The 12,198-nt window shown below is 49.0% G+C and overlaps 1 protein-coding gene across 3 annotated transcripts in view; it reads right to left on the reverse strand.

Moving 5' to 3' along the window:
• LOC120943613 (katanin interacting protein) overlaps window positions 1–12,198 on the reverse strand; it is a 227,576-nt gene that overhangs the window by 145,835 nt on the left and 69,543 nt on the right. For all 3 annotated transcript variants that reach the window (XM_040357002.1, XM_040357000.1, XM_040357001.1), the window contains one exon: window positions 8,723–8,927. In XM_040357002.1, coding sequence (XP_040212936.1) covers window positions 8,723–8,927 — 205 coding nt within the window. The remainder of the gene's footprint in view (window positions 1–8,722; window positions 8,928–12,198) is intronic.

A 12,198-nucleotide genomic window follows, 5' to 3' on the forward strand; every position in this document is an offset into this window, starting at 1 on the left:
ATGAAAAAAGTCATGGGAGAGTTTAGTTTCGTTTTCCTAGCCATGACCCTCTATGGCACTGTCCAGCACAGAGGCATAAAATAACATGCAAAGACTAAACTACTTTCAGTAGTTTTTAAAAAGAATCAGTTAACTATTATGTCTCTATACCCTGTAAACAGTCATTTCAGCAAAACAAATTTTTTCCTTTAGTGATCCTTTAAGGTCGGTGGGTATGTGTCAGGTAGGTTAGTGTAGGTATCAGGTAGGTCAGTGTAACAGTCAGGTAGGTCAGGTGGGTCAGTGTAATGTGAGTAGTGCAGGAAGTAGGAGTAAGGTGGGTCAGTGTATGTGTCAGTGTATTGTGAGAAGTGCAGGAAGTAGGAGTCAGGTGGATCAGTGCATGTGTCAGGTAGGTGTGTCAGGGGTTCAGTGTAGGTGTAGTGGTCAGTGTGCAGTGTAGTGGTTAGTGTAGTGGTCAGTGTGCGGTGTAGTGGTCAGTGTGCAGTGTAGTGGTCAGTGTGCAGTGTAGGAATCAGGTAGGTCAGTGCAGTGGACAGGTAGGTAAGTGTAATGGTCAGTCTAGGAATCATGTAGGTCTGTGTAGAGGTCAGTATAGGAATCAGGCTGGTCAGTACTATTGTAGGAAGGGAAGGGACTCGGGGAGTGCGAAAAGTCCGCAGGTTAGAAGGCGCAAATTTCTTGCCTTGCCCCGGGGGCTGAGAACCCATGCTACACCACTGGTAACACTTATAAATCTGCCGATTAAATCGCTTCTGTGCCCATGGGACTTGAATCTAGCTTTGTCGGTCCTCCAGGAGTCTCCTTTTTTTTCAATTTCTTTATTAAATTTTCTTTAAAAGCTACAAAAATACACAAATACAAAAGCCGAACAACATTTGTCCGCCTAACATCTAATTTTCCATCCTGCAGGAGTCTCCTTTTGAGCCAATGTGCGATGCTCCGTTGGTCCTTGTGACAAAGAAATTCGTATTTTTAGTGGTGATAACCTCCGCAAGGAGAGTTTCTGAATTGGCAGCTTTTTCTTAAGGTGGTGTTACATCCTCACCCTTTTTGCCTAAGGTAGTATCCAGTTTTCATATGAACCAGGATATTTCCCTACCTTCGTTTTTTCCAGAACCATGTTCTGCAGAAGAATTACATTCTCTTTATGTATTAAGGGCAGTTCATTTCTATCTGGAAGCAACTGCCCAGATACGAAAAACTGACACTTTGTTTGTGTTGCCAGAAGGCCCCAGAAGAGGGCAGGCAGCATCAAAATCGACCATTTCTAGATGGATTCGTCAGGTAATTTTTTAGGCTGATTTAAGGGGAAAGATTCCACCTTTTCGTCCTAGAGAGCACTCTACCAGAGCAGTTAGTGATTCTAGGGCAGTGCATCACCAAGCCTCCATGGCTCGGATGCTACCATCACTCCCGAACACCTATGGGGAATTCTGAAGAGACAAGTTAAGCATCACTCTCCATCCAGCATGCAAGCTCTAAAAGAGGTCGTTCTGGAAGAATGGAAAAATATAGCTGTTGCAATATGTCGCCAACTTGTTCATTCCTGTTACGGAACCATGAACCAGACGTACAACAAGAGATAAGTGAAAATAAGAAGGCTTTATTGAAAATCAAGCTGTAAAGCAAAAGTCCAACGGATGGTGAAACCAGAGGTCAGGAACCAGAAGAGTAGTCAGACGAAGCCAGGATCAGGAACCAGCAGGGAAGTCAGACGAAGCCAGGATCAGGAACCAGCAGAGAAGTCAGACGAAGCCAGGATCGGAACCAGAAGCAGCAGCAGTCTTAGAAGCATGTGCACACAGGAGGACCAAGCAAGGAACTGAAGTCACAGACCTCCTATATATGTGAGCCAGGTATCCAGCTCCTCCCAGTGGGAAGGAGGAGCCGCAGGGTGGGAGGCTACAAGAGACCTAGAAACCAAGATGGCCGCCAGCACATGTCAAACGAAGGAGACAGGAGAGAGGTAAGACCATGACAGTACCTCCCCCTCAAGGGCCCCTCCTCCGCGGTGCAAAAAACGGTTTCTGAGGGAAGCGTGCGTGGAAGGCTCGGAGCAAGGCAGGAGCATGGACATCTGCGGAGGGAACCCAGGAACGCTCCTCAGGACCATAACCACGCCAGTGGACCAAAAACTGCACCCGACCGCGAACCAGGCGTGAGTCCAGGACATTGCTCACCTCATACTCCTCGTGATTGCCCACTTGGACCGGACGAGGCCGAGGAACCGAGGAAGTGAAGCGATTGCACACCAGTGGCTTCAACAGGGAGACATGAAACACGTTGGAGATCCGCATGCCAGGTGGAAGCGCAAGGGCATAGGCTACCGGGTTTACCCTGCGAAGCACTCGGAAGGGACCAACAAAGCGAGGAGCCAGCTTGGGAGTGGGCACTCGAAGGTTGAGGTTGCGGGTGGACAACCATACACGGTCTCCGACCTGGTAGGAAGGAGCAGGCGCTCGTCTGCGATCAGCCTGGAGTTTCTGGCGCTGCGCAGAGACCTCAAGGGACCTCTGGATCTGTACCCAAGAAGCACGTAGAGCAGAAAGGTGATCCTCCACAGCCGGAATATCCTGGGGAGAGAATGCCTCCGGTAACACGGCAGGTTGGAACCCATAATTGGCCATGAAGGGAGACGTCCCAGAGGAAGAGTTCACAGCCGTGTTCCTGGCAAACTCAGCCCAAGGCAGGAGGTCAACCCAATTGTCCTGGTGATCGGAGACATAGCAACGAAGGAATTGCTCCAAGGCCTGATTGGATCGTTCTGCGGCCCCATTGGACTGAGGGTGGTAGGCCGAGGAGAAGGAGAGATGAATCCCCAACTGGGAGCAAAAGGCGCGCCAGAACCTGGACACAAACTGACTCCCCCGATCCGACACTATCTCTTTGGGCAAACCGTGCAACCGGAAGACCTCCCGGGCAAAAATCGTGGCCAACTCTTGTGCAGAGGGTAACTTCTTGAGAGGAATACAGTGGCACATTTTGGAAAACCGATCCACAATCATGAGAATGACCGTATGGCCTCGGGATGCAGGGAGGTCCACAATGAAATCCATCCCCAGGTGTGACCATGGGCGCTCCCCGGTGGCTATGGGTTGCAGCAGGCCCAACGGAAGGTGCCGAGGGGACTTACTTTGGGCACAAACAGAGCATGCCGCTACATATGCGGCGATGTCGGAACGTAGGGAAGGCCACCAGAACAGACGTGAAACAGCCCAGGACAGCTGATTCTTACCAGGATGCCCCGCGGTCTTGGAGTTATGGTAGGTTCGCAACAACCGAGTGCGCAACTCCTCAGGCACAAAACATCTGCCGTTGGGTGTCCCAGAGGGAGCACCAGACTGAGCCGCCAAAATCTGCTCACCAAGGGGAGAGGTCAGGCTGGTGCGAATGGCGGCCAGGATCTGATTCGGAGGTATGACCGAAGTCGGTATAGATTCCTCCCTGGACAGCTCGGAGTACTGCCGTGATAAGGCATCCGCCCTGATGTTCTTGGAACCAGGTAGGTAGGAGACCACATAATTAAAACGTGACAAGAACAGAGCCCATCTGGCCTGACGTGGTGTCAATCTCTTGGCCTCAGAAAGGTAGGTCAGATTCTTGTGGTCCGTCAGGATGAGAACCGGAACCACCGAGCCCTCGAGCAAGTGCCTCCACTCTTTGAGAGCCTGCACTATGGCCAATAACTCCCTGTCACCAATCTGATAGTTGCACTCCGCGGATGACAGTTTCCGGGAGTAAAACCCACAAGGAAGCAGCGGACCCTCTGGTGTCCTACGCTGAGACAGAAGGGCGCCTACTCCCGTCTCGGACGCGTCCACCTCGAGGACAAAGGGCAACCCAGGGTTGGGATGAGACAGAATCGGAGCTGACACAAAGGCGGATTTTAGGGCCTCAAAAGCCCGGATGGCCTCGAGCGGCCAGACCTGGGAATTACTGCCCTTCCTGGTCAGATCCGTGAGAGGCTTGGCCAGCATGGAGAAGTCCCTGATGAACTTCCGATAATAATTGGCGAAGCCCAAAAAACGCTGCAAGGAACGAAGACCACTGGGCTGAGGCCACTGTAAGACAGCCGAAACCTTCTCAGGATCCATGGAGAACCCCTCAGCGGAAATGATGTAACCTAGGAAGGTTACCTGGGATCGGTGAAATTCGCATTTCTCAAGCTTACCGAACAGCTTGTTCTCTCGTAACCGTTGCAACACTCGTTTGACATCCAGAATGTGGGCCTCCCTGGATTCAGAATATACCAAGATGTCATCCAAATAGACCACCACACACTGCTGCAACAGGTCACGGAAAACATCGTTGATGAATTCCTGAAAGACTGCGGGCGCATTGCACAACCCAAAGGGCATAACCAAGGATTCATAATGACCGGTCCTGGTGTTAAAGGCGGTCTTCCACTCATCGCCCGCCTTGATCCTTACCAGGTTATATGCCGCCCTCAGGTCGAGTTTGGTAAAGACCGTGGCCCCTTTAAGGCGATCGAACAGCTCGGAAATCAAGGGTATCGGGTAAGCGTTCTTGATCGTGATGCGATTGAGACCCCTGTAATCGATGCAAGGCCTCAACTCACCGCCCCTCTTTTTCACAAAGAAAAATCCAGCCCCTGCTGGGGACGAGGATTTGCGAATGTGACCACGGGACAGCGCCTCCATCACGTACTCCTCCATGGCCTCATTCTCCGCAACCGACAGTGGATAGACCTTGCCGCGAGGAGGAACGGCACCAGGTTGTAACTCAATGGCACAATCATATGGGCGGTGCGGAGGTAGGGCAACTGCGCGTACCTTATCGAATACATCCCGGTACTGCTCGTATTCAGGAGGCAACAGAGAGTCCGAGGAAGTACACAGCAACTTGACAGGCCCATGGATGCACTTAGCCCCACACTGTGGTGACCATGAGAGGATCTCGGCCGATCTCCAGTCAAAAGTCGGATTATGCTTCTGGAGCCAGGGGTACCCCAAGACCACCGAGTAGTGTGGAGACGAAATAACTTGGAAGCAGACCGACTCTCTGTGAGCGGCACCAATGGCTACCCCCACTGGAAGGGTCTCATGAGTCACGTGTGACGGTTGGAGGGGTCTGCCGTCTATCGCCTCTAGAGCCAGCGGGGAACCTCGAGCCTGTAGAGGAATGGAATTGGCGGCAGCGAACTCACTATCAATGAAAAAACCACCAGCACCAGAGTCCACCAACGCCTGGGTCGTCACCGAGCCCCCGACCCAGGAGAGGACAACAGTGATCAGTGGTTTATCAACACGGGAAACCGGGGACGAGGAGACTCCACCCAAGATCTGCCCCCGACAGGATCTCAGGTGCGAGCGTTTCCCGGACGGTTCGGACATGCCAACCGAAAATGCCCATCGAGACCACAGTACATGCATCGGCCCTCGCGTCTCCGGAGTACCCTCTCCCCCTCGGACAAGCGAGCAAACCCCAGCTGCGAGGGTTCACCCCCAGACAAGTCAACCCCAGGAGGCGTGGGAGGAGAGGGAGGCACGGGTGGGACAGCAAACTTAGGCGCCAAACTGTTAGGAGGCCTCCGCAGGCACTCCTTAAAGGAAGGTCTCTCCCTGAGTCTGGTGTCAATCAAAATCAGGAAAGAAATAAGAGCCTCGAGCTCCACTGGTAGGTCCTTAGCTGCAACCTCATCCTTCAAGGCATCCGAGAGACCATGAGAGAAAGCAGCGACCAGGGCCTCATTATTCCAACCTACCTCTGCTGCCAGGGTACGAAACTCAATGGCGTATTCGGCTACGGATCGTGAACCCTGTCTGACGGACATAAGGAGCTTCGCAGCAGAGGCGGCGCGAGCCGGCACATCGAATACCTTCCGAAGAGAAGCAACAAAACCGGAAAACTCGGCAACCACCGGATTGTTGTTCTCCCATAAAGGACTGGCCCAGGACAAGGCCTTGTCAGAGAGCAGCGAGATCAAGAACCCCACCTTTGATCTCTCAGTGGGAAAGGCATGTGGCAGCAACTCGAAATAAATGCCCACTTGGTTAAGGAAACCTCGGCACTGAGTTGGCTCTCCCCCAAATCGCTGTGGAAGGGGGGCAGAACCGGACATACCCCGAAACACCGCAGGCGCAACATCAGGTGTCGGGGTAGACTCTGGCGCAACAACCGGAGCGGCAGTAGGAGCGGGCCCAGGAGCGACAACCGACCCATCGGCAACGGGAGCGACATGAACCGTGCGTTCAAGCAGGGTTTGCAACGCCACGGCGAACTGACCCAACAGGGACTCCAGCTGATCAAGTCTGGCAACCAGCGTGGGTAGCGAGGATGGCTCTGTACCGTCAAAATTCATGGCTTGGTCCTAATGTTACGGAACCATGAACCAGACGTACAACAAGAGATAAGTGAAAATAAGAAGGCTTTATTGAAAATCAAGCTGTAAAGCAAAAGTCCAACGGATGGTGAAACCAGAGGTCAGGAACCAGAAGAGTAGTCAGACGAAGCCAGGATCAGGAACCAGCAGGGAAGTCAGACGAAGCCAGGATCAGGAACCAGCAGAGAAGTCAGACGAAGCCAGGATCGGAACCAGAAGCAGCAGCAGTCTTAGAAGCATGTGCACACAGGAGGACCAAGCAAGGAACTGAAGTCACAGACCTCCTATATATGTGAGCCAGGTATCCAGCTCCTCCCAGTGGGAAGGAGGAGCCGCAGGGTGGGAGGCTACAAGAGACCTAGAAACCAAGATGGCCGCCAGCACATGTCAAACGAAGGAGACAGGAGAGAGGTAAGACCATGACAATTCCATGCAAAATGAAGGGTAAATATCTGGACAGCCACACTCAAAAAAAGTTTGCTTTTATTGTAAAATGTAATCACAGCATACATGTCACAGCAAACAGGATATCAGCTGACGCGTTTTGCACCAAAACTTTGTGCTTAATCATAGCTAAGCTATGATTAAGCACTAAGTTTTGGTGCAAAACGTGTCAGTGGTATCCTGTTTGCTGTGACATGTATGCTGTGAATTGATTTTTACAAGCAACATTTTTGGAGTGCGGCTGTCCAGATATTTCCCCTTCATTTTGCATCACCATATGCATTGCCAGCACCCGTGGCTTCAGATCTGGTGAAGAGGTTCATCATTTACATCTTATGCCTTGAGCGGTAACTTCCCTTCTTGTTCATTCCATGCCTAGAAGACTTGGTGCTGTCCTTACAAATCAGGTAGGTCATACAAAATACTAGATGAGGTAGTAGTTTTTTTGTGGGGTGTACTTATTTTTGCATTGACCAATTTAAGCAAAACTGAAGATTTTGTAATCCAAGTTATATTATCAACCTTACTTTCATGCAATCGAGCTAAAGAAATGTTCTATCAAACAAAATTTTGGAAATTGTTCTTGTATTCATTGAGACTTTGAAAAAAAACTTACTTTTCAAAAGGGGTGTACTCATTTATGCTGAGCACTATATATCTCCATCTCTCTCCCCATCTATATATCTATAGCTCTTATTTTCATTCCACCCATGGTTACACTTTATCGTGCTTATTGTGTTAAAGGGAGCAAGCCCACTTTCATTTTTTGTAACTAAAGAATACAAGCACAATAAAAACACTTTTCTTTCTGCTTACGATGTTATACATTAAAGCGGAGCTCCACCCTAATGTGGAACTCCCGCTGATCGGAACCCCCCCCCCCCCTCCGGTGTCACATCTGACACCTTTCAGGGGGGAGGGGGGTGCAGATATCTGTCTAAAGACAGGTATTTGCACCCACTTACGGCCAGTCTGTGGGCAGGACGTCACCTCCCGTACCCCCCCTGTTGTGTTCTGGGAACACTCGGTTCCCAGAGCACAGCGGGAGCCAATCAGCAGGCGCAGCGCAACTCGCTCATGTGCTGTAGGGAACCGGGCAGTGAAGCCGGAGTGCTTCCTTTCCTAGTTCCCTCACCGAGGATGGCGGGGCAGCAGAGTGACGAGCGATTGCTCGTCCTCTGCTGCGGACGGCACTGGACTCCAGGACAGGTAAGTGTGTCGATATTAAAAGTCAGCAGCTGCTGTATTTGTAGCTGCTGACTTTTAATATTTTTTTTTTCAGCGGACATCCGCTTTAAGTGCTGTTGACACTAGTACATGTGTCCCCAGGGGGATATTTTTCCATCTACTACAGTTCTGTTGACTACTGCAAAATGTAAAATTTCACCCTCTGTCCTGCTAATAGCTGTCACAAGGCCAGAGAAAAAAAAAAAAAAAGAAAAGACATCAATATAATCCTTTAAATGAACACTAAAAGGCAAGATATTTTGGGGGGTAAAATAACAAACATGTTATACTTACCTCCACTGTGCAGCTCGTTTTGCACAGAGTGGCCCCGATCCATGTCTTCTGGGGTCCCTCGGCGGCGGTCTCTGCTCCTCCTCGCAAAAGCTTTCCACCTTCATGCGAGCGAGCTCCCATGGTGGAAAGCTTTTGCGAGCGCGCTCTCGTGATACAGCAGCGGCCATAGCCGCCGACTGTATCACTCTGCCCCGCATAGGATGCATTAAGGTAAAAAAACATTTACCTTTACAACCCCTTTAATATACAGATTATACTAAAGCTTTCCTACTATAGCCAAAACTAGTATAGAGTCTTGAAAATAGTTCCACTTTAGGACTCACCGGAGCTAATAGATATTTTTAGCTCTTGAACTCTACCGATATTTGTCATCCCCATTAAATACATTTGTAAGTCTAAATGTAGTCTTACCTTTAAGTTCAAGCACAACTAAGTTTCCTGGTGTCTGTCTTTGTTGGCCGACAGCTAAAGATACTGGCCTTAACTCAGTTAAACTTCTGGAAAGTTCCTGTGTTTCATCTTCAAGGACTTCTTCAGTGTTGTCACATTCATCAGCTGAGCTGTCACTGTCGCCATGCTTCAAACACAAACTCTGCTCCAAGCTTTCTCTTAAAGCCTGAAAAAAAAAAAAAAATTGTTTATTGCTAGACATCAGTTCCAGTACCTAGATTCTAAAGTAAGGTGTGCTGTGAGATCTGGAAAGGTAAGCGGATTTAAATCTGCCGTTCATATTCATCACCATTTTAAAAAAAATAAAAAAATATATGCATTCTGCAACACAAAGTGTGTATTAAAAACAGCTTTAAAGATGAACTCTGGGATAAGCAAATATTGTCTAAATACAAAATGCGTGTGTATTCTTCCTTGATTCTTGGTGCGCTTTGTGAATTTCTTACAGATGTGTGCAGTAATCCAGTGTGAAATATTGTCTCTGTGCAGGAGCTTATTGTAATATGACTGGTTACTGTTGATCTCTCAAGGTGCATGGTGACTGGTCTTGTATCCGCCTCTCCTGTGGTATGCTTCAGGCAGCCTCTAGCTCTCTGCGCAGGATATGTACAACCCATTAACCACCCTATAGCACCTTTACTGCTACAGGGCTGCAGCTGTGCACAGGATCACGTGTATATATACATGATTCTGCACTTCTGCCTGCAGGGGGCGTGCGCATGCTGCTGACAGGCCCTTTCTGTTGTGATAATTCACAGCAGAAGCCGATCTGCGGGTCCCAGAAGCTGACCTGGGAGAGACTGATCCTCTGTCTCTGCAAAGAAAAGGAGGAGCTAGAATTGATCTCTTCCCCTAGTGAAAGCAGCACACTGTGTACACAAAAAACACTGGCTAGGCACACAGTTAACCCTTTGATCACCCTAGATGTTTAACCAATTCCCAGCCAGTACAGTGACAGTGCATATTTTTAGCAATGATCACTGTATTTGTGTCACTGGTTCCCACAAAGTTTCAGTTAGTGTCTGATAGTCTGCTGCAATATCGCAGTCCTGCTATAAGTCGCCAATCACCACTATTACTAGTAAAAATAAATAGAAATTCCATAAATACAGTATATTACCAAAAGTATGGGGACACCTGCCTTTACACACACACATGAACTTTAATGGCATCCCAGTCTTAGTCCTTAAGGTTCAATATTGAGTTAGCCCAACCTTTGCAGCTATAACAGTTTAAATTCTTCTGGAAAGGCTGTCCACAAGGTTTAGGAATGTGTCTATGGGAATGTTTGACACTGAAAAAAAGGCCTGGCTTGCAGTCTCCGTTTTAATTCATCCCAAACTTGCTCATCGCTCTGCTCGGGTAGGAGTGAGAACCAAGACATTAGCAGTGTTCGTGGCTCGGTTCTCAGTGCAGAGTCGGCGGGGGACAGCTGCAGCATCGGTCTGATGCTGCATCCACCTAGGTAAGTATGATTAGCGGGAAAAAAAAAATACTTCTCTTTTAACTGTGCCCAAGCAGTACCATGAAAAATTTATCTTTTGTCTGAAATTCCTTCCGAGCATCCCAGCATGTTAGTGTGCGCAATGCACCCATGCCCCATACACCCTCATAGACTGTCTACAGTATGGACTACATATAGACTAGCTATTTATACTTGAAGATACATTACTATAATCAGTTTAATCCCGGTAACAAACATATTTTACTTCATACCAGCTAAAACAAACCAAAAATGTAAATTGGGACACAGAATGCTCAAGAAATTTGAGTTGTACGTGATTTAACTAGGTAAGTACTAATTTCATGTCAGAAGTAGCTTCCTAATCCACATTCACTGAGGCTTTTCTTACAGATTACGTGGATGAATATTTTTTTAAGAGTTCATTGGGTAACAGAGGATTTCAATTTATCTACAGATGGGTTCCTTCCTCTGGAAGGTTTTGACACTGTAAAGCAGAAATCTAGTGGCTATGCCCCAACACGTGCACTCCAAGCTCAGTAAGGTTTGGTAAGACGTCCTTCTACAGTCAGGTTCAAAACTCAGTCTAAGAAGGTGACCATTCTTATTGCAATCTCTTCTACAATGAGGATTTTGAATTTGTATTGTAAGGAACCCTTCTTTACCCTTCATTGAAACAAGGTTATTTTGGAAGCCTCGGCCCTCTTTCTTGCCCGAGATTGTGCCTTACCTTCACTTGTATAAGGACATATAACTTTCATCCTTTTTTCCATTGTTTGCCTTGCACACACATGACATAATGAGGGCTATCAGGGTCTATATGTTGGTGATAACTTCTTTTGCAAAGACTAATTCTTTGTCATCACAGATGGTTCATATAAGGGTCTACAACATTCAGAGTGATCATTACTAATTGATTATTCAGGTCATTGTTCAGGCTTATTCACTGAAGGGATGGGATTCTATGTTCCCTGTCATCAGTGCTGATCTGGACCTCCCTGGGGCCCTAAGCAGACAAATAACATGTCACATTAAAGTGAAGAAGCGGGGGCTGCCGAAAATGACATGTCACATTAAAGGGGTTTTCCACCCATTTTTTACGTTTATTAAAAGTCAGCAGCTACAAAAAGTGTAGCTGCTGGCTTTTAATAAACTGACACTTACCTGCTCCACGTTCCAGCTCCTCGCCGGCCGGGGCTCCGCTCCTCGCCCCCCCTCCCCGGCCGGCGTCTTCATTGTCACTGTGGGCACCCGGCCGTGACAGCTTTTGGCTTCACGGCCGGGCACCCACTGCGCATGCGCGAGCGGCACTGCGCATGCGCACGCGGCGCAGCCCTGCGCTGTTTGATTGGACAGGCGATCGCCTAGGACCTGTCACGTGTCCTAGGCGATCGCCTACAGGGAGGGGCTGCCAAAAGGCGATATGACATATCGCCTTTGCAGCCCCTCGGCGGAAGGAGGAAGTGGGACAGGAGCCCTTCTCCTGAAGCCCCCACTCCCCCCCAAAAAAAATTACATGCCAAATGTGGCATGTAAGGGGGCGAGGAGTGGGTTAAGCGGAGGTCACTTTTTAGGGTGGAACTCCTCTTTAAAGTTAAGAATCAGGGGGGGGCCCCTGCCAACAGAGACATGTGACATTAAAGATTAACGTGTTGAGAAGCAGGGGGAAGGGGTGTTCTGCTGTCGGTAATGGTATCTTACATTCTTCTCCCATGCAGCCAGCGAGTTGAGAAGCGGGGTGAGGGGCCGAAAAGGACTTCTCACCAGGCTGGGCCTCTAGTAATTTGGGGGGCCCTTCGCGGCTTTGCGGGGCCCTAAGCGGCTTGCATAGTGAGCCTATAGGGCGGATCGGCCCTGCCTGTCACCACTCATTCCACTAGGACAGTAGAAGATTACCTAGGCCTTCTGGCACCAGGCATCCACCCTGCAGATAAGCAAGGCTGCCAGCTGGTCTTCTGTCCACACTTAAAGTGGT

This window comes from Rana temporaria, chromosome 6 (assembly GCF_905171775.1).
Source record: "Rana temporaria chromosome 6, aRanTem1.1, whole genome shotgun sequence".
Taxonomy (NCBI): Eukaryota; Metazoa; Chordata; class Amphibia; order Anura; family Ranidae; genus Rana; species Rana temporaria.